This window comes from Phyllobates terribilis, unplaced genomic scaffold (genome assembly GCF_046119375.1).
Source record: "Phyllobates terribilis strain yellow unplaced genomic scaffold, ASM4611937v1 Scaffold_8__6_contigs__length_399053987, whole genome shotgun sequence".
Taxonomy (NCBI): Eukaryota; Metazoa; Chordata; class Amphibia; order Anura; family Dendrobatidae; genus Phyllobates; species Phyllobates terribilis.
In genome coordinates this window covers 178,095,777-178,121,684 of record NW_027362768.1, presented here as the reverse complement: position 1 = coordinate 178,121,684, position 25,908 = coordinate 178,095,777, and the positions used below count along the sequence as shown (strand labels likewise).

The 25,908-nt window shown below is 41.9% G+C and overlaps 2 protein-coding genes across 5 annotated transcripts in view; one reads left to right on the top strand and one right to left on the bottom strand.

The window, feature by feature from the left end:
- MIER1 (MIER1 transcriptional regulator) overlaps window positions 1-25,908 on the bottom strand; it is a 60,061-nt gene that overhangs the window by 12,551 nt on the left and 21,602 nt on the right. Inside the window, exons 1-8 of one of the 4 annotated variants that reach the window (XM_073643852.1) lie at window positions 22,154-22,288; window positions 10,586-10,610; window positions 8,401-8,546; window positions 7,675-7,824; window positions 6,937-7,066; window positions 5,924-5,988; window positions 5,525-5,597; window positions 5,105-5,256 (exon numbers count right to left, since the gene is read on the bottom strand). In XM_073643852.1, the coding sequence (XP_073499953.1) occupies window positions 5,105-5,256; window positions 5,525-5,597; window positions 5,924-5,988; window positions 6,937-7,066; window positions 7,675-7,824; window positions 8,401-8,546; window positions 10,586-10,610; window positions 22,154-22,162 (750 nt within the window). In that variant the 5' untranslated portion in view covers window positions 22,163-22,288. Of the gene's footprint in view, window positions 1-5,104; window positions 5,257-5,524; window positions 5,598-5,923; window positions 5,989-6,936; window positions 7,067-7,674; window positions 7,825-8,256; window positions 8,329-8,400; window positions 8,547-10,585; window positions 10,611-22,153; window positions 22,289-25,908 lie in introns of those variants that run through there. The other 3 variants (XM_073643851.1, XM_073643853.1, XM_073643855.1) reach the window with 3 other exon arrangements.
- The window catches only part of DNAI4 (dynein axonemal intermediate chain 4), a 43,336-nt gene continuing 39,283 nt past the window's right edge, over window positions 21,856-25,908 (top strand). Inside the window, exon 1 of the mRNA XM_073643850.1 lies at window positions 21,856-22,456. Coding sequence (XP_073499951.1) covers window positions 22,410-22,456 — 47 coding nt within the window. The 5' untranslated portion in view covers window positions 21,856-22,409. The remainder of the gene's footprint in view (window positions 22,457-25,908) is intronic.

Here is a 25,908-nt window from a genome sequence, read left to right as displayed (position 1 = left end):
ATTGGGGTCGGCTGTGCCGGAGGAGAAGAATTTTTCCGATGATTTGGAGAGAGTTTAGACTAATGTACGTTGCAACCTTCAAGAGGCTAACAAGAAGTCCAAGAAGCATTTTGACAGGAAACGTAAGGTTTTGTTTAATGTGGGTGACATGGTTTGGTTGTCCTCAAGGAACTTGCGGTTGAGGATTCCCTCTAAAAAACTGGGTCCTAAGTTTGTGGGTCCATTTAAAGTGCTTCAGGTTGTTAACCCGTCTGCTGTTAGGTTGGATGTCCCTTCTTCCTGGAAGATTAATCCTGTGTTTCATGTTTCCTTGTTGAAAAAGGCTGACGTTTCTAATAGGGATGCCACTGTCACAGTTCCACCTGTGGTGGAAGACGGCGAATATGAAATTTCTCATATCTTGAATTCTGGATGGCATAGAGGGAGATTACAGTATCTTGTTTCCTGGAAGGGTTTCAGTCCCGAAGATAACTCCTGGGTAAGGACGGATGATGTCTCTGCTCCTAGGCTTGTTAAAGCTTTCCACAGGAGGTTTCCGGATAGGCCTGGAGGATCCTCATAAGAGAGGGGGTACTGTTAGAACCCTCCTGTTTTTCCCATCTTGTGTTTTGCGGTCACGTGACCATCTGCCTTTATATTCCATCTCTGCCCTTTTGGCTGTGCTGGACTTCAGTGTTGTTTGACTATTTTGCTAGCCAGGTGCTTCTGTGCCTTTCTCTGTCAGTTCGCTTGGTCCTTCTGGGACCTCTAGTACCTTTTTGTCAGTTTATCTTTTTGTGTTATGCAACAACTTCTCTGTTTAGGAGGTGTCCCATTTTTGTTCCAGTCCTTAGTTCTTTTAGGGACCCCTCCCCTTTATGCTTTAGGTCTTCGTTCAGACTAGCCGAGGACTAAGGAGGGTCTGTTCGCAAGGAACAGGCAGCCCGCTACATCGCAGGGATTCAGCTTAGTCTTACTGTAGGGATATCTTTCCGCTTTCTTTCCTTAGTACTTGTTGCAGATCATAACAGGTAGAATTCAAAGAAGCGATCTCGGGGCAGTGAGAAAAAAAATCTATCTTGTATCCCGAACATACAACTTCTCTGACCTAGGTATCCTCGATGGAAGCTAGCCAAACGTCCTTGAAATGCAGAAGATAACCGCCCAGCTTGAGGGAATCCCTGGGTGGTAGTGAGTCATGCGGAAGAGAACCTACCAGATCGGGTCCTGGAGGATCAGCCTTGCACATTGCGGGGGCGCCATGACTGTTAGCTTAAAGGAAGCCCTTTTTCGGACTTGGCGTGGCTGCGGCCTCTCCCAGCGTGTGTGTTCATCTGCGGATGAAAAACGCAGAAAGGAAAGAAACCTATGCTTTGGGGGAGGGCGACGGGGTTTTGCCTGTGGGAGGAGAGAGCTAGTCTCTCCCATGGCCTCTTTAATAATTTGGTCCAGCTTGATACCAAAGAGCCTTGATCCCTGGAAAGGCAAATTAGTGAGGGACTGCTTAGAGGACAGGTCCGCCTGCCACACCTTTAACCAGATGGTTTTGCGTATGGCCACCATATTACTGGCTGCTTGGGCGGCACATGAAGCGGCGTCCAAGGAGGCAGACACCACATACTTTCCCGCATGAGATATCTAGTCCGCAAAGTCAGCTAACTCCTCAGGCCGAGCTCTAGTGAGGATGCCTTGACGGAGTTGCTTAGCCTATGCCGAGATGGACTTTGACACCCATGTGGTGGAAAAGGCAGGGCACAATGTGGAAGAAGCCGCTTCAAAGGCTGATTTGGCAAAGGACTCTATGAGCCTGTCGTTACAATCCTTAAAAATGTCCGGTCTGTAAGGGGAAGTACAGTGTTGGTGGATAGCCTAGAAACTGGAGGGCCCACCGTGGGAGATGAGGTCCAGTTCAGTAAGATCAGAGACAAAGGGATACAGGATGCTAAGACGTTCTCCTCTCTGAAGAAGTCTGGTTGGGTATTCACGCTCCCTGGAAAGAACCTCTTCAAATTCCTTATGGGCAGCGAATACCTTGGGGGTTCGTCTAGACTTTCTAAACGAAACCGCCTGTTCTGTGGGTTCCGAAGCGGTATCCTTAATGTTAAAGGTCTGGTTAACCGCTGCAAAAAGACTCTGAACTATGTCCCGCATGTTGAAGGCCTGGTCGGAGTTCACGTCAGAGTCCAGATTGGTAACCGTATCAGAATCTGACTTGGCAGGTAAGTCAGGAGATGAGGACCGAGAAGCTGCTGCCTCCCGGGAAGGACCGGGAGGAGTGAGGGAGCGAGAGGAGGACCTTGAACAGTCTTTCTCCCTAGATCGTTTACTGCCAATTTTGGTAGGCTGAGCTGGGGGTTCCTGTGATCCGCTGGTGGTGGTGGAAGCAGGGGTAGGTAATCTGTCCAGCTCAGATACCAGGGTCTGAGAAACCCTGGTAAGGTCTGACAGACAGGGAAGTCACTCACCCCGGGATAATGGGAACACTCTCCAGATGCAAGGGGGGGGGTCTCCTGGGCAGCGGGAGTATTGTTGCAGTCCTGACAGAGAGAAGAAGTTTGACCTGAAGGGAGTCTGCATTTACATGAAGAACAAAGTGCTTCACATGATAGGAAAGGAGACAGAGCCTCTAACAGATGCCAGAGGTTAGGGGACAGGTAAAGAGATGCTGAGGAGAGTGGCAGTCTGCAGCGCAGAGCTTACCCCAGAAAGTGATGAGAGGCTGAAGACTGTTGATGGTAGCCCTGGATACGCTGTTGGAGAAGTTCCTGGGTGAGCTCAGAGTGACCACAGGGATCAGGGCGACCTCAGGGCTCAGAGGGAAGCAGGCTATCCGGATGCCGGTAAACGGCGGCGTAGAGGAAAGAATGAGGAAGGAGAGGGGCTCCTGCATTAAAGAGAGCGCACAGAGTTCGCACCACTGTAAGGGGGCGTTATGGGGGCATGAAGGTCAGGGCCCTGCACAGTGCAACCAGAGAGGGGGCAGAGCTGAACGCCAATGGATGGGAAGGAGGTGGGCGTGGCTACATCAGGCAGGAGAGGAGCCCGCGCAATGAGGACACAGCAGGGGGCAGAGCTACCCGCAGCAGCTAGGCCATCATGAAGCCAGGGGCTAAATTAGGAGATAAGGCCGCCGGAGGGTGAGGTGCGGCACGGAGGCCTAAAAGGAGAGAAGACCCGGAGCCCAAACTGACAAGCCCCAGGGCAGTGCTGCTGCAGGGGCACATGCCCTGGAGAATCCGGCTGCAGGACGCAAATGCCCCGGGAGAAGCATAAGCCCAGGGCATACCTGCTGCCTGGCAGAGACAGTCTCTGTACAGCTCTGTTGACGCGGGGTTCCTGCTGTAGGGGGTGGGGGGAATAAAGGAGGTCCCTGCAGAGAGAAAAATCACACAGAAAAAAAACTGACTCTTCTGTCTTCTTCCTCTCCTCGTCGCCTCCGTATCGGTAACCTGATGGAGAGAAGGAAGAAGTCTCTCTCCATGACGCGAGGACCTCTTCGAGTGATAGACGTCCATCCCTCCTGAAAATGTCAGACTCTGGTAGGCGAGCGGGCAGGAGAGGGCGGTGAGGGCCGATGATTGGATCACCTGAACATGCTTGAAGGGGCTGGGGGTCCTGGCTGATAGGCATATGAGGATATGGGGTGGCAGTACACGCCGTACTCATATCCTCTACGTGGGAATACAGTGTGACAGTCGCAAACTGTATCCCTCCAGAGGTAATCCGGGAGAAGCACTGCCTGAAAAAGAGAAGAGGGAGAGATTACAAGAATACGCCGAAAACAGAGGTAGATCTGGGTCTAGTGAAAGACCCGTGTCAACCTCCTACTGACACAAAGCTAAACCGATTAACTTAATGCCAATCGGTGGTGTGTACACTGCTAGGGAGGAGATAACTTTTTTGTGCATTAGTGTCAGCCTCCTACACCCATGGTTTCCCGTGTCCCCCAATGAAGTGAGAGAGAAAACTAAAATACTGATAGGATTTACATTTCTCTTTTGTTTAGCATTTTTTCCACACCTGCCCAAAACTTTTGCACAGTACTCTACATGCATAACCGGTTATGTGGTTTCTATAGCAGCCCATGTGTCACTTCCAGACCACGGTGCCTCACTGGCGCCTTTTTAAACTTCTCCACACTTCACTCCTTCATGCCACCTGACGAAGGGCAACCGAAACGCGTGTCGGGGCGGTGCGCGCCTCTTGTGTAACCCCATTTGAGTGGTATGTACGTACATACACATATATATGTATGTTCATGTGCCCTGTAGCGATCAGTCCTACATTTATTGCATACAGCTTACAGACCTATATAGGTTGTCCTCCATAATGTTTGCTATATACTATACTTTACAGGGGTGTTTTACTATGGTATATATTATATTATGATTATAGCGTACCTAGTAATAATTATTTATCTATGCTGTTTGTGGTTGCACGGTGACGTGACCGTTGGTTCGTAACCATATGCACTTTGGTCCCCCATTTATCTATGTAATTTTAGAAATAAATAAAAGTTATATATTTGACTAATATTGTGGCCTACTATCGTTCTTTTTGGTGCTTTATCTGTTGTCTCAACTACGATTGGCCCTATAATAGTCCTCTATTTGTGGTAGTTTTTAAATATATTTACTCATACTTAGATTTTGATGTCATTTTGACTGAACTACCATTATTCCTATGATTCCTTTTTAATACATAACCGGTTAAAAATTTGGATACGTGTAAATCTGTCAGAGTAAAAGGGGGGTAATATGAGGAATCTAATTTAAAGAGATATTCTGGTGTGTTTCACATGTGTTTATTTACTCCTTGATTCCATATCTGTCCCTTTTGTGGCTTTCCTGCCTTCAGGCTGAATCTATAATGTGCACACCTTCCAATAAGAACAAAACAATACACGATCAGGTGTGTCCAAACTTTTGACTAGTATTGTATATGCATCATATACACTTTTCATGGATTTTTTTCTTCTGTAATTATCTTGTAGAAGTTTTTATAACTTATCATCGCTACCATGTCGACTACACAGATTTTCCTGGACAACCATAGTAAGTTACCTAATGTGTCAGCGTATTGAACACATCCACATAAAAGGTGAAAGGAACAAAAAGATAAAAACCTGTTCATTGTCCTTAATATGTGCTCCTTCAGGAATGGCATCCACACCCTTCTCCTCCCCGGTCCTCCTTGAGGCTTCATTTAAAAAATCAATCACTCTTTCCTCCACTACAAATTCTGGATTCCACAATAATTGGTCGTCATTTTCATATACTGCAATAATAAAAAACAAGATGCAGTTACTATCAAACAATATAAAACAGAAACATTACCACTGCTTTTGGATATGCATTCTTTCTCTTGCATAAATAAAATGTCAATTTTCAAAGTAAGTACACCAGATCCATCTAACAATTTATGCAATCATTGCTTATAAATTAAATAAATAGTACAGTGCCAGGCAGGATTCCCTCCATATAAAAGTAACAAGTCTACATATATTTAAGCTCTTTTAGAATATTTTCCAGGTTCGATTACTCACCTTTTTCTGTTTCTCTATATCTAGAGATACCGATTGGAATTTCAGCTTGAAACATAGACCCTACCATAATCTCCTTGGAGGAAAGAGAAAAATAAAATATGGCATAAAAAACATCATTTTTACATCCGTAGCAAAGACCAATCCCTTATTACGGTCACGTTCATCATCACATGTCTAAAGCTAAGCAGGTTTATGAGACAGCGACGTACGTAGGTACATCTAAACTCCGGGTGGAAGACTCCGATTTTCCCTATGAGTTCAGGTCCAGACCCCCAGTTATGAGACATTATCTACCCTGCAGACAGTTCTATCAGATGGGGTCTTCAGGTCCAGACCCCCAGTTATGAAACATTATCTACCCTGCAGACAGTTCTATCAGGTGGGGTCTTCATCACTTACTTTTTTCCAGTCTTCTGATGGAATATAATCTTCATCATCTTCTGATTCTTCTTCAATTTCATTATCTGTGAAAATTATTTTTTACTTTGTAGCTATATGTCCTGAATTATTCATTAAAGTTAACCAGAAAGCATTTTGTAAACATATTTACATGTGACATATACACGAGGGGAGACCCCAAAAAGTATCAGGAATCATCTTCTGGAACGCAGGACGCTTATAGTACGGGCTTCCTCTGCTACCTGAATGTTTGCAGTGTCCATCTGCACCAGTATGCCAGTCCACCTCGTTTTGGAAGATTGAGCTTGGCTCCAATGACTCTCCCACCCCCCCAAAAAATAGTTTAATCATTCACCTATTTCGTTATTTTATTAGTTATTACAATCGACTGCCCGAAATGATGAAAAACTGGCGTTAAATTCATCAAACCATCATGGAAGATGGACGTCGGATTATTGATAAACTCAAAGGATTTGACTGGGCATGAAACGAATTGCAGTAATATTCGGGCCTCACCTGCTCACCCCTGAACAGAGGGGGAAAAAAATTAGCCCAGCAGCTAATGGAGAGTTCTTTGAAGGAGACTGAAGTGTCAAAATGTACAAAATAAATAAAATTTTTGGGGTTTTCACATATAAATGATTTCCGGTTTCACATAGTTGAACTTTCTTCATGTGAATCCGCCATCACAAAATAAGCAAAAGACTGAACAACTCTGAAAGTAAATAAATCACTGGTGATAAAGGAAACCTTCCACAACAAAGTCAGCTGGCAAAAGGGTTCCTATATATAGGAAAAAGGAAAGCAACACTAATCCAATAAAGTGCAGGTACAAGCCCCTGGGTCCACCGACCACTGGACCTCCAGATACAGGGCGGCATGGTTGAAGTCGAAACATCGTGCACTTTTTTTTTTTTTAAATCCTAATGAAATGCGGCTTTATTCTTCTTAAACATAAAAAAAATAAAAAAATTATATACTTATATTAAAAAGCCAAAAGACCGATCACTCACTTGCATCAAAATACTTGCAGCGTCGAGGACGTATAACTTCTTGTGTGTCTTGGGTAACCGATGGTGCGGGGTCATCATTAGAGGAACGAGTCTCATCTTCCTGACCTGATGAATCTTTAATGGCTTCATCCTGGGGGAACAAAAAATTATGGTCAGACTTCTGGAAACTATTTACAGATTAAGCAGTTCTTCCTCAGAAATTGCCTGATTTGGAGAAAGTTTCTAAAAGTTTTTCAATTAAAAAAAAAACACACAATATTTTTTAAATAGATTTTCAGACATTGCCGTGCATTTATATTGTAAATCAGTGCCTATTCTCCTTATCTATGAAACGCCCTATTTTAACCCCTTCGCAACTAAGGATGTACATATACTTCGTCCGTCGGGTGCTGGTGCATTGAGCGAGCTCAGGAGCGAAGCCCGCTCTGTACACAGCAGATGTCAGCTGTGTATTTCAGCCGCAACTGGCCTCTAACAGCAGCGGACGTATCTAAAATCTCTGCTGTTTAACCAGGCTCAGACAGCGGAAATTGACAAGGTTGCGATTTCCGCGCGTGCCCATTTTACCACACTTGGAATTTTTCTTTCCAGTCTATCAGTACACTATATGGTGATGTCAATCAAAACTACAACTCATGCCACAAAACAGAAGCCCTCGTACCGCTATAAGATAAAACAGTTCCGGCAATGGGAAGAAGGGTCAATAAAGGGACTCATAACGCAGACATGCACACACACCTTATTTTCCCCACTAAAGCCGCTGTTCACATCATTTTCTTCCTCTTCTTCTTCCTCCTCCTCCTCCTCTTCTTCATCTTCTCCAGGCATAGGTACCGTGCTGCCATAGCCATAGAGCCTCAGTAACTCATGAATTGGCATCTCACTTTCCTAATAACATAAGAAAATTACAATAAGTTATTTTTTTTTAATTTTGTAGAATTTTTCATTTTCAGAAAAAAAAAAAACTAAAAATTAATTGCAAATAGTGTGGACATTTGTGTAATAAAATCATCCCTGCAAAGGCAGCACCTACACCCCAATGTACTGCATGTAGACAAACTAAATTATCAAAAGGGCAGTTACACAGACCAGTCGTCTTTCTGAACTCACACACTGTACTGACATCTACGGCCGAGGTCAACATTATGATTTGGTGTCCGGCTAAGAGGTCAAAAAGAGTCCAAAGTGTCATATGTTCTACTTTGTTTGCCTAAGTCAATGGCTTGTTTGGGATGGGCCTTATTTTTTTTTTTGGAGGGGGGCTGCAAGAATCTGGTACGTGCAAAATGGTCGCAAATTGGAGCGTTGGACTTTGCTCACCTGTAGCTTACAATGTGGTTACTAGGCGATCATGTTACCTATGGCACATTTCTGTGGAATATAGTTTGCATTATAAAACGGAGTGAGCTGTAAACTGGGAAATAAAAGGCAATAAACAAAGCACTCAAGATTCACAGGTTTTACCCTTTCTAGGTGCTCGATCTCAGAGGTGAAATTCACTTCCCCTTCCATTAACTCTTCCTCCTCCAGCGTCCGTTCATCGTCAAACTCGTGGACCAGCATGTCAGCCGACGGATCGAACTCATGGTCATCGGATGCAGCCGAGCCTCCTGGTCACCAAGATAAAAAGGAGAGTAAACTAGGAGGAGAATATTTCCTATACATCCACAGGACTCCCACAGCTGTGCGTCTGGCAATCAATGACTTGCTTCTATTGCAATTTCATTATCAAAATGTTAGAACAAACATTTTTTAAAAAAGACAAAACTGTTTTTTTTTTTTTTTTTGTTTGTTTCTAAATTTTCCAAAATTTCCAAAGCAGACCACCAATATTATAAAACTGTTTCAGCCTGCCCGATTATTTAGTAGATCAATAGAAAAGATTTGTGTCAAATGGAAAAAGGATCAAGAGAGATTTTCTAAAAAGACGGAAGCAGCAAGAGCAGCGACCTTTAGACCTTACGACTCCATTCAGACAACAGTTTCTCATATCTACGCGAAAAACGCATCGGTTATTCTGATCAGACTTTGATCAGAGTGTGATCTGAGTGTCGGTTTTTCTTGTAGATGGAGAAAAAAAAATAAAATTCTCCACCTTCTCCTTTCTAACAGTCCGTGAAAATCAGAATGCACTCGGGTGTCATCTGAGTGCGGTTCGGTTCCTTCAGAGACCCATTGACTTGCATTAACGATTTTGACCCGACATGTCTTCGCGATTTTTCAAGGACCGCTGCTTCCGCGGAAAATGACAAACATGTTAATAGCCCTATAGACTATCAAAGGTACGAGCGTTATCCGTCAAAAACACCAACAGCACTTGTAGGCAAAAAAATGAATGTCTGAATGAGGCTTTATTCAGATGAACAAATTTTTAATTTTTGCGCTGTCAGTATGCAAAACATGGGACACTGACCAATGTGTCTGTGAAAGGCGAGATAGGAGGAAGGTTTTCCGCATGAAACAAAAGTTAATAAAAACACAGCAGCACTGATATTCCATTATCCCTAGGACTCAAGGGGTGAATAAAAAAGGTTGAAATACTGGCATCATCTATATGGCATCTGGATGGGAAAAATAGACATGTGGAACACCTTATGGATTAAAAAGCACCTGTTTTCTGGCCAAAAAATCCCCACTAATCCCATTTTTACAATAAAACTTGCAAAATTATTTAAATCTGTGCAAAGATGCTAAACAAGGGAACATGCAAAGCCATGAAAAAATGCCAGCCAAAGCCTCGTGCGAGCGAACTTATATCAATTCGGAGAAGGACCCTTCTGACAGCGGCAAATCTCTCTGCAAAAAAAAATATTGGGCAAGTTTGGGACGGAAGGAGGCCGAATATTACACATCAGACAACATTTAGGTTTTGAAAAATCTACCACTGGAGAGGCAACCAATTAATCGGGTATGTAGCGCTTCCTATTATTTTATGCACTACTTCTGCCACAGCTCAATTAATAACCCCTTTAACTAAAAAAAATATAAAACTTGTCTGTGAACTTAATGGGATTTCCCAGAATAATAAAAATTTACCCAAGAGGAGGGAATGTTCTAAAATAAACACTACTAACCCCCCTATGGAGCTTCTCCGGTGGTCCCCACTCATCATCCATTGTTGACAGCTCTTACACTTGATGCTGTTTGCATATAGGGCATTTAAGAGCCGAGTTCCGTGACTGGTAGCAGCGGTCATCTGACTGATGGACAGGCCCAGACCATCATCACTACAAGATCGGTGGGGAACACCGGGGTCTCATTGGAGGGTTCAACAGGTAAATGGTTATTTCTTTAAGAATGTTCCACACACACTAAGTAACATTTTTGTAAGAAGCCCTTTAAGCAATTAGAAAAAGTCAGCAGGTCACTCTTCATACAGCGAATAAATGTACGTTAACTCTGAAAACACCGCAGTCCCTGCTATATATAGAAGACGAAAAGACAACATACAAAAATTACCCAGAGAAAGCGCGGACCCCATAATAGCTACAACAATTAATACTGTTCCAAGAATAACATCCTATAGGAGTCGCCGCGCCACACATTTATCCACCGGAGCTAGAAAGTACAGTATGTGCCGCCATGAACCAAAATTGAAATAATATATATAATTTTCTTCTTAATTTCGTTGATAATAAATGTAAATTACCTGGGCTGGCATTCCCAAGAGAAGGCTGTAAAAGAAAAAAAAAAGAAAAAAAATCAGATAGGTATAAAATAATTGGAAATTATCAGAAAGCAACATAATGTAACAAAATGTGTCCAACTAAATGTAACAACTGAAAATACACAATGTATAAAATGGAAACATTTTTTTAATAATGGTGAATACACAGAAACCAATCCCAAAGAACATCACATAATGACGATGCTGCCGGCATCACACGATCCTTCTGACAGCCATAACACGTGATGCCACGATACCGGCGCCACGTGCCCGAGCCCTAATCTGATCAAAGACATCACCTGTATATAGGCTGTATCTAGAACTATAGGGCTCAATCAAATCAATAATAAACAGGTACATTTTTTTTAAGCAATTTTTTTTTAATCAGCCATAACTATTTTATTACAATACCTGTGTAAGAAAGTTGCATTTATTTTCAGTGTTTGGAGCTACCTAGAAATTAGCCAGACATTTCTAAATCAAATCTTCAGGTTAATTCGTGTTAAGTGATTACTCTGTATTTATTTATTGTAAACTAAAGTTGAGAAAAAAAAAAAAAAAAAGATTTGCAGAAGCTTGGCTGAGCGAGTCCATGGAAGTCCACGGCCGCCAGAGCCCTATAAACACCCTTTTATCTGCCACCATCTCCAGTGCCTCTATTGATTAGCAGGACCGGGCACAACGCAAATGACTGACATTATGGGGTATCTACTAATCTGAAGAGGAGTCAGGGATGCCAGCAGGTAGAAAGACCTTTACAGGGCTCGGGTCTGGAGGGCACAGACCACCTACATGACCACTCAAGCAAGGTGATGTAAACCTATCTGTTCAACTCTGTGGCTCAGTGCTTAGCACTGCAGCCTTGCAGCGCTGGGGTCCTGGGTTCAAATCCCACCATGGACAGCATCTGCAAGGAGTTTGTATGTTCTCCCCGTGTTTGTGTGGGGTTCCTCCAGGTACTCCAGTTTCTTTCCACACTCCAAAGACATACTGATAGGGAATCTAGATTGTGAGCCCCAATGGGGACAGTGATGGTGATGTCTGTAAAGCGCTGTGGAATTAATGGTGATATATAAGTGAGTAAAATAAACAAACTCTATTCTAAACCCACAATGGATCAGTATATTCCTATATGTTCTGCGTCTCAATGACACTGCGGTTGGGGTAACACTTAGTGGGGCCTTACATGCAGGCTCTTGCAGGACTACTGGTTACCCTATGGTGATGCCGAGGTCAAGGACCAGAGCAATCAAAGGATGAACAGAACCTCCACTGATCCTACCTATAATACAGGAGCCTGGAAGAAGCAGAAAAGCTTTGGTAGCCATTAAGCCTCCAACGTTAGAAATTTAGGGAAAAAAAAACTTGGAGTAAATCAATAAGCCACCTATATTAAAAACGCCAAAATAGAGACTTATTAAATGTATAATTGGAATTGAAGTCTTTAGTAAATACAGTAGGAAGAAACTCTTCCCCTGGGAACAAATACAATTCTAAACTAAATATACAGGGTTTGTTTTTTTCTTTCGCTTGATTGCAGAGGTGAATAATGAAAAGGTTGGCTTATTGTTGACAGCAGAATGAGTTAACTAAGAATCAATGAGTGAGCTCATTCTGGCAAAAGAATTTAAACTGTATCTGTCTTTTGCAGAGCTCCACTCTACTGATTTATGAGCAAAGACCACATAAAAGGTGAGATGAACTTTAATGTGGTCAGCGAAGACATAAGATAGTTAAAGCGGTTTTGGGGGGCTTGCCTGACAGCATAATGTATATGGGGCCTCTTAACTCTCCCCTGGCAGGGTTGGATCTGTTTTTCTTGGTGGCGGAGAGAAAAATAATGTCAGTCATTATGTCAGTCCGTGAAAATGTCATCGGAGTGCAATCTGATTTTTTTCACGGACCCATAGACATGAATGGGCGAGTACCATCTGATTCTCGGAGGCAAATTGGACATGTGCACAGTCCCATAGAATAACATGGGCGTGAGTGCTGTCAAAACGACGGAAAGCGCTCATCTGATTTAACAGTCGTCTGCACAAGCCCTCAGAATGAGCTCACTGATTAATTCTTAGATAACTCATTCTGTACGCAGCAATAGACAGAGTAACACAGAGACTACAGAAGGAAAACTGAGCAAAAAAATATTTTTTTTTAGCCCAAAATGCATGCAAAAGAAAATTGCCCTAGGTGTCCGTGTCCTTTTACTCTCTCTAATCTTCATGATTGGGGGCCGATTGTAGGAATCACAACTTTAATACGTTTCCTCGGCAGTACACATGTTCATACTCACCACTTTTGCGCAATTAAAAGCTGTAGAAATGGGGATAATAAATGTCCAAAATGTAGGGTAGATTATATGCAATTACATATGCTTTACCTTGGGGAATTTTTGGAAAGGGATAATTAATATCATTCAAAGGATCTATAGCATAAAATCCCGTTATATGCATTTTAGGGATGATAAAAGACGAAATGCATTTTGATCCAATGCAGATTGATATATCTAAAATATTATTCCAGACCAGAAAATGCATCACTTCTATATGGATTCAAAACTCATCCCCCTCGATAGAGGAATTCCAAGATAAAATTAACTCAATTATCAGATTACAGAAGTTAATAGGTAAAAAAAGAAAATCTATGTGAAAATTTGAAAAAAATATGGGGTCCATGGATGGATACTCCAGGATTATCCTCCGCTTTCCTTCTCGGGGACAGAATGATGGAATAAATATTACAACTAACCTCAAGGTATGAAGAAACAAGAATTTACCTAAGTGCTGTAAAATAACTTGGATTCTGGATAGGAAGTGAAGGACAGTGAAGATGTTATGCTTTTGTATTCCGGCAGAGGTGGGGAATATGTTGGGAGTGAGTTACAGAATAATTGTAATATATTATATATACACTATACGAATTGTCTAAATGTCTTTGGGATGTTTAATGGTGAATAAAAATTATCCAAAAAGGTGTAGAAATGGGAGAGTCCCCTGCTCCAATATCCCACCCATATTAACCGTTTCCCGACCGCCCACTGTAGATAAACGTCGGCGCTTGCCGGGCTCTGTGCAGTGCCGACGTTTAAAAACGGTGGGTGGTCTCGCAGTGCTCAGGACCCCCAGGGTCCTGCAAGCACTGCGATTCCGGTGCAGAGCGTTAGCTCTGACAGGGTACATCATCGGGACCTGATTAGATCAGGTCCCAGTGATGTTAACCCTTTGCTGTCTTCTATATGCTGTGATCTATAGTGATCGCGGCATATAGGAGACAGCAGGAAGAGAGGGGGTCGTCTTACTTACCTCCGAAGACCTCCGTTTCGTTTGAGGACCTGGGGTTGCTATGGCAGCTGGAGGTCACATGACCGCCTCCAGCTCTGCCATATATGGTGTCCTTCCTGTCAGGCTTCAGCTTGTATGTAGCTGAAGTCAGACAGGAGACTCTGACTGAAACAGTCAGTGAAGATCTCATATAATGTAATATATGTGTATTACATTACATGAGATCAGTGATCAGAAAAATAAAAATTAATGTCCCATACAGGGACTAAGTAAAAATGTAAAAAAAAGTAAAAAAAAAGTTTTTAAACTATTAAAAAAAAAAAAAATCACAAAATAAAAATAAATAAATAAAATATTAAACCAATAAATCTGTAAATTACAAAACCAAAAAAAGTACACATATTTGGTATCGCCGCGTCCGAAACAACCCAAGCTATAAAACTGTCACACTAATTAACTCCTTCTGTGCACACCGTAATAAAAATAAATAAAAAACGGAGCAAAAAAATATGCTTTTTCATCATATCGCCAAACAAAAAGTGGAAAAAAATGTGATCAAAAAGCAGAATAGAAATAAAAATGGTACCACTGAAAACGTCATCTTGTTCCGCAAAAAAAGCCGCCATACAGCTCCATCAGCCAAAAAATAAAAAAGTTATAGCGCTCAGAATAAAGCAATGCAAAAAAAATATTTTTTTTTCTATAAAATTGTTTTATTGTGTAAAAGCGCCAAAACATAAAAAAATATACAGTACGTGTAGTATCGCTGTAAACGTACTGACCCGAAGAATAACGCTGCCTGATCACTTTTACCACACGCAGAACGGCATAAAAAAAAAACTCAAAAAACAATTCCTGAAGTGTTTGTTTTTGTTAACTTTACCTCCCAAAAAACGGAATAGAAGGCGATCAAAAAATGTCACGTGCCCAAAAATGGTTCCAATAAAAATTTCAACTCGTCCCGCAAAAAACAAGCCGTCACATGACTATCGGCCGAAATATGGAAAAATTATAGCTCTCAAAATATGGTGATGCAAAAACTAGATTTTGCAAAAAAAGCGTATTTTAGTGTGTGACAGCTGTCAGTCATAAAAACCAGATATAAATCTGGTATCTCTGTAATCGCACCGACCCGAAGAATAAAGTAATCTAATCAGTTATATCACACTAGGAACGGCATAAAAAATAAATAAAACAAATATTATTCACCTGCTACTGATTTGTTTATTATGTCTCCCAAAGATCCCAGTAAGGCTCTGCTCACATTTATCCTGTGCTCTGCGCTGAGCACTTACACCAGAGTTTCCGTGTAAATCTCTGAAATACGTGATTCAGCCAGAACCCATGATGGAAGATTCCCTGTAATGAGGCAGATATAGGCCACTGTGGATGCCGTCTAGCCTGGGATCCCACGGTGTCATTTCTTTTAGGCGTGCATAAAAGTGCGGTTGGCCACAGTTTTGTGCACTTCTGAAAAAAAGGACACCACTAAACAGAGGCCAGACGGAGTCCAGAGTAACTCTGCTGCCTCATTACAGTGAATGGATCCCGCAGGGGTTTCATCTGAATTACATCACTTGGAAAATTAGATGGAAACCCCGATGTAAGTGCTCAGCCTAGAGCGCCGGATAAATGTTACGTAAAATGTTCCCAATAAAAGCTTCAACTCAGTCCTCAAAAAAAGCTAGTCCCCACTCAGGTCCATCATCTGTTAAAAATATAAGGGACTTCCAAGTTACTGGTAGCAGAAAGGCTCTGGAAAAGCAAAATGGTCCTTGCCCCCCAAAAGAAATTCAGAAAATTTTGTGCTCCCAAATCCAAATGCCTATTCTACAATAATTTGTTCTCCAATTGTCAAATAGCGCTCCTTCCCCCTCAAATCTCACCGTATGGCTAAGTGGTACGATACAGCCACATATGGGGTATTGACACTTTTAGAAGAAATTGTGTGACACATTTCGGCACCATTTTTACCCATTGCCCTGTGTGAAAATGTAAAATCTGAGGGTAAAACATTTTTTTGTGGTAAAAATATAATTATGCTTTTTTCACTGCCCAATGGTATAAATTTAAAAATTAAAAAATGCTCACTACTTCCCTAGATGAATTCCTTGAGAGGTGTAGTTTACAAAATGGGGTCACTTGTGGGGGTTTCTGCTGTTTTGGCATGTCAGCGACTCTTCAAATGTGACATGGTGTCTGCAACCTATCCCAGCCAACATAGCGCTTCTTTCTCTTCCGAACCCTGCCGTACACCAAAGCAGTGGTTTTCCCCCACATATGGGGTATCGGCGTACTCAGGAGAAATTGTACAACAAATTTCATGGTGCAATTTATCCTGTTACCCTTATGATAATGCAAAATTAGGGAATGAAAAACATTTTTTGAGGGAAAAATGTGAAAATTTTATTTTTACGGCTCAATATTATAAACTTCTGTGAAGCAGCTGGGGGTGCAAGGTGCTCACCACACATCTAGATAAGTTCCCTAAGGGGTCTAGTTTCCAAAATGGTGGCACTTGTGGGGGGTTTCCGCTGTTTAGGCACATTAGGGGCTCCCCAAATGTGACATGGCGTCCGCTAATTATTCAAACAAATTTTACATTCAAAAAGTCAAATGGCGCTCCTTCCCTTTCAAACCCTGGCATGTGCCCAAACAGTAATTTGCCTCCACATATGGGGTATCAGCGTGTTCAGGAGAAATTGCATAACAAATTTCATGGTGCAATTTATCCTATTACCCTTATGATAATGCAAAATTAAGGGATGAAAAACGGTTTTGTGGGAAAAATGTGAAAATTTTATTTTTACAGCTCAATATTATAAACTTCTGTGAAGCACCTTGGGGTTCAAGGTGCTCACCACACATCTAGATAAGTTCCCTAAGGGGTCTAGTTTCCAAAATGGTGTCACTTGTGGGGGGTTTCCACTGTTAAGGCACATCAGGAGCTCTCCAAACGCAACATGGCGTCCGCTAATTATTCAGACAAATTTTACATTCAAAAAGTCTAATGGCGCTCCTTCCCTTCCGAACCCTGCCGTGCGCCCAAACAGTGGTTTTCCCTCACATATGGGGTATCAGCACGCTCAAGAGAAATTGCACAAAAAAATTTGGGGTCCATTTTTTCATGTTACCCCTGTGAAAATAAAAAAATTGGGTCTAAAGTAACATTTTTGTGAAAAAAGTTAAATGTTAATTTTTTTCTTCCACATTCCAAAAATTCCTGTGAAGCACCTGAAGGGTTAATAAAGTTCTTGAATGTGGTTTTGAGCACCTTGAGGGGTGCAGTTTTTAGAATGGTGTCACTTTTGGGTATTTTCTGTCATAAAGACCCCTCAAAGTGACTTCAAATATGATGTGGTCCCTAAAAAAATGTTTTTGTAAATTTTGTTGGAAAAATGAGAAATCGCTGGTCAACTTTTAACCCTTATAGCTCCCTAACAAAAAAAAAATTTGGGTTCCAAAATTGTGCTGATGTAAAGTAGACATGTGGGAAATGTTATTTATTAACTATTTTGTGTGACATATCTCTCTGATTTAAGGGCATGAAAATTCAAAGTTTGAAAATTGCAAAATTTTCAAAATTTTCGCCAAATTTCCGATTTTTTCACAAATAAACGCAAGTGATATCGAAGAAATTTTACCACTATCATGAAGTACAATATGTCACGAAAAAAACAATCTCAGAATCAGGGGAATACGTTGAAGCGTTCCAGGGTAATTACTTCATAAACTGGCAGTGGTCAGAATTGAAAAAATTGGCCCGGTCACGAAGGCAAAAACAGGCTCTGGCGCGAAGTGGTTAAGCACAAGCATAATGGCAGCCGCCACTTTGATGTGTATTGACCAAGTGGTTCTTCCACTTCACCACAAGCTTCCATCACCCTCCTCTCTTGGGAGTGCCCAAAGTGGTAATTACATGACAATGCGTTTAGGGGACCTGTGATGTGACGGCAGGTTTCTAGGCACACTCGCTGCTGAAATTTCAGCCACTATAAGGCTATGTTCACACGTTACGTTTTTTACGCGCTTTTTCCCCCGCAGGCATATCCTGCTCTCTTGGCAGTAAAGAAGCAACGTCAAAAAAGCAGGTTTTGCAGAGTTGTTGCTGCATTTTTTTCAGTGTGCATTTGTCTCCTGAGCATGCTGATAAAGTTTTAGTGTATAAAAAAAATAATCTAATTCAACTTATCACGTTTTGGCACCAAAAACGCAGCAAAACCTGATACCTGTGGTATCCTTTCTATGGGTGAAAAATGCTGCAAAAACACTGAAAGAAGTGACATGTTGCATTTTGCAAAAACGCAGCAGTTTGACAAAACAGTCAGGAAAAAAAAACAATGTGTGTGCAAGAGATTTCTGAAATCTCAAAGACTTTGCTGGTACTTTAAAACGCATCTTAAATGTTGCATAAAAAACTGCTGCAAAAACTCAACGTGTGAATATAGCCTAAGGCCGACCCCTTGAGGATGCGAGCAGATTCACTTCTGCATGCAATCTTCTTCCTGCAATTCTGAAATGTCAGATCTTAGAACATGTTCAGACACCGCAGATACCTATATAATGATTTACTGTGGGGTTAGAAAAGAAATCCACATTTAGTGTAAAAATTTGCATGAAAAGTGTCAAAATTTGCAGCATGTTCATTATGTTGTGGAATCGCGGCACTAGTGGCAGAATTAATCCATATGTAACATGACTTTTTTTTTTTTGTTATACAAGTCTGCACTGAAAACCTGACACATGTGAACATAACCATGTAACATTGCTCAGTACAAACATTTCCTTCTGCAGTTTGCAAACCACCGCTCTAAATTGGGGGATAGGTTGTTTTAAAAAAAAATGATTCCAATATATGGCCAGCCTTTGCCGGCATTAAAGCACCACTCCAGCAGGTTGTTTTTTTCAGCGCTGGAGTGGTGCTTCTACTGTAAGGTCCATGTCCACGATCTTATACCAGCCGCTAACTTCACCTTTTCTCAGCGCTGCTCTCAATATAAGTCAATGAAAGTTAGAACAAGGCACTTATGACTTGTATTGTAGAGTGACCTCCGGCTCGCTCCATGAAACACCGGAAAGATCCGGCAGGTGACAAACTTCCAGACACTAACTAGAGAGGCCGAGATAAAAGGTGAAGACGGCGCCAGGTGAGTATAAGAGCAGGGTCAGTGACCTTAGATTAGAAGCACCACTCCAGTGATAAAATTTAAAAAACAAAACGCTGGAGTGGTGCTTTAAAACAGCAGCTATATAAAATGCGTGGCCGGTCTGAGGCCTCCTTTAGACGGCTGTAACACTGCCGCATTTTAGCATCTGGCGCACATCACGGCCTGACCACAGGTCTAAAGGCCAAAAAAAAAAATCGAAGTTCAGCACCATTCATGTCAAAGGAGGCGAGTCGTAATACCCCATTGAGCCTGTATATAGGTCTGGCGCTCCTTTACAACTCATTTAAAGGGAAGCTATTAATTAGAAATCTTACAATGTTTCCTCGGAGACTCTAAGCTTTCATTAAAATAGGCCACAATGAACAGACTCTGACCGCATCTTTTGTGGTGAAGCATCTAATTAGAGTGTGCAAATGTCACTGTGATGAGAGGATGAGGAGGAGGTGAGCTGTGACATTGCCTATTGTGATTGGTGGATCCTGGGTTCTACTGTAGGTGTTATTGTACAGGAGGAGGAGGGAGGAGGTTAGCTGTGAAATCACCTATTGTGAAATGTTCTGATCACAAGGCTCCATAAAGTTGGCCATACACAACAGATGAGATAATTTAATGTGTATGATTATAATCTTCAGGGAAGTGTACTGGATATGTCAATATACAGATCATCAATATTGGGGGGTGGGAGGGTCTTCAAAGCAGGTTCTATTACACTGAATTACAGTCCCAGTGTGAATGATGCTCTTATTAATGGCATATACGTAACTGCAGAAGGTTCAGCACAACAGTCCTGCACCCAACACCACACAGAACATACAAGGAAGAAAATGGCAATTCCTATGAAGTCCTCACGGTTCTAATATTCTCTTTGTTACCCACCGCAAACAGAACTCACTTTTTAGTGTTCTACTACAGTTGAGGAGTGCAGGGCTCTGATTGGCTGCTGTGGGTCACAGAGTCATGTCTATACTGCGATTGCTGTTAATTTTGCTACAAATACTAAATATCTCAACAGGAACGTCTGATGTTGCATAACCAAAAGTTAAGCGCGCTCTGCCCCGGATCCGTGCAGGAAGGCGACGTTTTTTCTCCGCCACCGGATCTGTGCAGGGAGACGACGCTTTCATTTTAATAGGGAGGAGCAGGTGGATGTTTTTTATCAAGTGGAATTCGATTTGGTTTTGTCTATTCCACCCCCTTCCTCCAAGGTTTAGTCAGTCGAGCCTGTCAGTGTTCAAGATAATTTGGTAAATGTCCAGCTAGAGTCAGTAGGTCAGGGAGTCTCACAGGCTAGGAGGTTTTAGGCTTAGGTCAGGGGTAGCTCGGTTGGTAGGTGGGGGTCGCTTAGGTTTGGGGGTCTCACACACACTTGGGTCATTAAGTCAGAGGTTGCTCGGGAATAGGTCAGTAATTGGGAGATCTCAGGTCAGTAGGTCAAGAGGGTCACAGGCTCAGGGTTTTGAAGATTGGGGAAGGTAGGTCTGGGGGGGGGGTTGCTCTGCCTTGGATCTGTAAGCTCTCAGGATTGGGGGTCTCACAGGCTCAGGTCAGTAGGTCAAGGGGGGGGTCATACAGGCTTGCAGATTTGAGAATTGGGGTCGCTCAGGGACGTCTCAGGGTTGGGGCTACTCAGGTACAGGTCAGTAGGTCACTCAGGGTTAGATTGGCAAGTCAGGGAGCGCTTAACTCCAGAGGTCTCAGGCTCAAGTTGTGAGTCTCTCGAGTCGGTAAAACAGGGTTAGGGTTCTTGGGTCAGTAGGTCAGGTGTCTCTTAGGCACGCATTGGGGGCTGCTCGGGTCAGGAGTCGCTCAGGTTGGCAGTCTATTGGGTTGGGGTTCTCTCAGGCACAGTTCGGGGTGCCGCTCAGGTCAGTAGGCTCTCGGGTTGGGAGTCTCTTGGTCAGGAGTTTCTTGTGACAATAGGTCGGAAGTCATAGAATGATAGAATGTTAGAGTTGGAGGGGACCTCCAGGGTCCTCGTGTCCAACCCCCAGCTCAATTCAGGATTCACTAAGTCATCTCAGACAGATGTCTGTCCAGCCTCTGAAGACTTCCATTGAAGGAGAACTCACCACCTCTCGTGGCCGCCTGTTCCACTCATTCGTCACTCTCACTGTCAAAAAGTGTTTTCTCTAATCTGTATCTTCTCCCTTTCAGTTTCATGCCATTGCTTCTTGTGTTTCCATGTGCAAATGAGAATAAGGATGACCCCTCTACAGTGTGACGCCCCTTCAGATATCTGTAAACTGCTATTAAGTCTCCTGTTATCCTTCTTTTTTGAAAGTTAAACATTCCCAAACCAAGTTCCAAGTAGGACATAGTTTACAGTCCGCTCACCATCGCTCAGGTCAGGAGGCTCTCGGGTTGGTGTGGCTTCCTTGGGCTCAGGTCGGTAGGTCAGCGGTTTCTCGGGACAGTAGGTTGGAAGTCGCTTGGGTTGGTAGGTTGGAGGTCTCTGGGGTCAGTAGGTAGAAAGATGGTGGGGGACTTGGGTCAGTAGGCTCAGTGGGTGGGGGATGCACAGGTCAGTGGGCTCTCGGGTCGGTAGGCTCTGGGGTTGGGGGTCTCTTAGGACAGTAGGTCAGGAGTCACTCAGGTCAGGGGACTCTCGGGCTTGGCAGTCTCGGGTCAGTAGGTTGGGGGGGTCCTCTCAGTTTGGTGGGTCAGGGGTGTCTTAGGTCAGTGGTCTCTCAGGCATGGACAGGTGGGTTGGGGGGGGGGGGGGGGGGTCTCTTGGCTCAGTAGGTCGGGGGTCTCCCGAGCCGGGCTCTGGGCGGTTCTCTCACTCTCGGTCCGCAGGGCGGGAGACAGGTGATGGGAGCGGTTCCCGCCTCGGCAGCGCTGACAGGACCAGGTATTGGCGCTAGGCCGGAGCTATGGGGGAGCGGACAGACCCCGCGCCCACCCGGTGCAGGGAGCACGGGAAGAAGTTTCAGAGCGCGGGATTGGGCGGCAGAAGCAACAAGTGATGAGGGCGGGAGGCCGGGCCCAGGGGCAGAGCTGGGGACGTGTCCCAGGGGGAATACTGGAGCTACGGCCGCCGCCAGGTCAAAAATTCCATTACGCGCCACCGGGGAGAATATTTAGATGAGTTTCCTCCTTACCTCCGCCATGTTTGCCGAACTGACGGGTCACATCGCGGGTCAGCGCAAGAGCCCGGATGGAGGCGGAAGCGACTGCACAGTGACCGCCAGGAGGCGCAGCCAATGGAGACGCAGCTGGAGGCAGAGCCACAGAGGGGTGGAGCTTCTACCGAAGAGAAGGGGCGGTCCCACCGTTACTATAGTTACACACAACGCGTTCTTGAGAAGCCGCTACTGACAGAACTCACGGAAAACGACGGCGGCCATCACCGCCAACATGTCCGGTCCTACCCGGAGCCGAGCACGGAAGCCCGCGAACAGCGTGTAAGTGTCCGTACATCACGGGGATTGTCTGCAGGGCTGTGTATATAATATCACATCACTTATAATAGAGACAGAGGCACAACAGTCAGTAATAACTACTATAATACTGCCCCCTATGTACAAGAATATAACTACTATAATACTGCTCCTATGTACAAGAATATAACTACTATAATACTGCTCCCTATGTACAAGAATATAACTACTATAATACTGCCCCCTATGTACAAGAATATAACTACTATAATACTGCCGCTATGTACAAGAATATAACTACTATAATACTGCTCCTATGTACAAGAATATAACTACTATAATACTGCTCCCTATGTACAAGACTATAACTACTATAATACTGCCCCCTATGTACAAGAATATAACTACTATAATACTGCCGCTATGTACAAGAATATAACTACTATAATACTGCCCCTATGTACAAGAATATAACTACTATAATACTGCTCCCTATGTACAAGAATATAACTACTATAATACTGCCCCCTATGTACAAGAATATAACTACTATAATACTGCCCCCTATGTACAAGAATATAACTACTATAATACTGCTCCTATGTACAAGAATATAACTACTATAATACTGCTCCCTATGTACAAGACTATAACTACTATAATACTGCCCCCTATGTACAAGAATATAACTACTATAATACTGCCGCTATGTACAAGAATATAACTACTATAATACTGCCCCTATGTACAAGAATATAACTACTATAATACTGCCCCTATGTATAAGAATATAACTACTATAATACTGCTCCTATGTACAAGAATATAACTACTATAATACTGCTCCCTATGTACAAGAATATAACTACTATAATACTGCCCCCTATGTACAAGAATATAACTACTATAATACTGCCGCTATGTACAAGAATATAACTACTATAATACTGCTCCTATGTACAAGAATATAACTACTATAATACTGCTCCCTATGTACAAGAATATAACTACTATAATACTGCCCCCTATGTACAAGAATATAACTACTATAATACTGCCGCTATGTACAAGAATATAACTACTATAATACTGCTCCTATGTACAAGAATATAACTACTATAATACTGCTCCCTATGTACAAGACTATAACTACTATAATACTGCCCCCTATGTACAAGAATATAACTACTATAATACTGCCGCTATGTACAAGAATATAACTACTATAATACTGCCCCTATGTACAAGAATATAACTACTATAATACTGCTCCCTATGTACAAGAATATAACTACTATAATACTGCCCCCTATGTACAAGAATATAACTACTATAATACTGCCCCCTATGTACAAGAATATAACTACTATAATACTGCCCCCTATGTACAAGAATATAACTACTATAATACTGCTCCTATGTACAAGAATATAACTACTATAATACTGCTCCCTATGTACAAGACTATAACTACTATAATACTGCCCCCTATGTACAAGAATATAACTACTATAATACTGCCGCTATGTACAAGAATATAACTACTATAATACTGCCCCTATGTACAAGAATATAACTACTATAATACTGCCCCTATGTATAAGAATATAACTACTATAATACTGCTCCTATGTACAAGAATATAACTACTATAATACTGCTCCCTATGTACAAGAATATAACTACTATAATACTGCCCCCTATGTACAAGAATATAACTACTATAATACTGCCGCTATGTACAAGAATATAACTACTATAATACTGCCCCTATGTACAAGAATATAACTACTATAATACTGCCCCTATGTATAAGAATATAACTACTATAATACTGCCCCCTATGTACAAGAATATAACTACTATAATACTGCCCCCTATGTACAAGAATATAACTACTATAATACTGCCCCTATGTACAAGAATATAACTACTATAATACTGCTCCTATGTACAAGAATATAACTACTATAATACTGCCCCCTATGTACAAGAATATAACTACTATAATACTGCTCCCTATGTATAAGAATATAACTACTATAATACTGCCCCTATGTACAAGAATATAACTGCTATAATACTGCCGCTATGTACAAGAATATAACTACTATAATACTGCTCCCTATGTACAAGAATATAACTACTATAATACTGCCGCTATGTACAAGAATATAACTACTATAATACTGCTCCCTATGTACAAGAATATAACTACTATAATACTGCCGCTATGTACAAGAATATAACTACTATAATACTGCTCCCTATGTACAAGAATATAACTACTATAATACTGCCGCTATGTACAAGAATATAACTGCTATAATACTGCCGCTATGTACAAGAATATAACTACTATAATACTGCTCCCTATGTACAAGAATATAACTACTATAATACTGCCGCTATGTACAAGAATATAACTACTATAATACTGCCCCCTATGTACAAGAATATAACTACTATAATACTGCCCCTATGTACAAGAATATAACTACTATAATACTGCCCCTATGTACAAGAATATAACTACTATAATACTGCCCCCTATGTACAAGAATATAACTACTATAATACTGCCCCTATGTACAAGAATATAACTACTATAATACTGCTCCCTATGTATAAGAATATAACTACTATAATACTGCCCCTATGTACAAGAATATAACTACTATAATACTGCCCCTATGTATAAGAATATAACTACTATAATACTGCCCCCTATGTACAAGAATATAACTACTATAATACTGCCCCTATGTACAAGAATATAACTACTATAATACTGCTCCTATGTACAAGACTATAACTACTATAATACTGCCCCCTATGTACAAGAATATAACTACTATAATACTGCCGCTATGTACAAGAATATAACTACTATAATACTGCCCCTATGTACAAGAATATAACTACTATAATACTGCTCCCTATGTACAAGACTATAACTACTATAATACTGCCCCCTATGTACAAGAATATAACTACTATAATACTGCCGCTATGTACAAGAATATAACTACTATAATACTGCTCCCTATGTACAAGACTATAACTACTATAATACTGCTCCCTATGTACAAGAATATAACTACTATAATACTGCCCCCTATGTACAAGAATATAACTACTATAATACTGCCCCCTATGTACAAGAATATAACTACTATAATACTGCTCCTATGTACAAGAATATAACTACTATAATACTGCTCCCTATGTACAAGACTATAACTACTATAATACTGCCCCCTATGTACAAGAATATAACTACTATAATACTGCCGCTATGTACAAGAATATAACTACTATAATACTGCCCCTATGTACAAGAATATAACTACTATAATACTGCCCCTATGTATAAGAATATAACTACTATAATACTGCTCCTATGTACAAGAATATAACTACTATAATACTGCTCCCTATGTACAAGAATATAACTACTATAATACTGCCCCCTA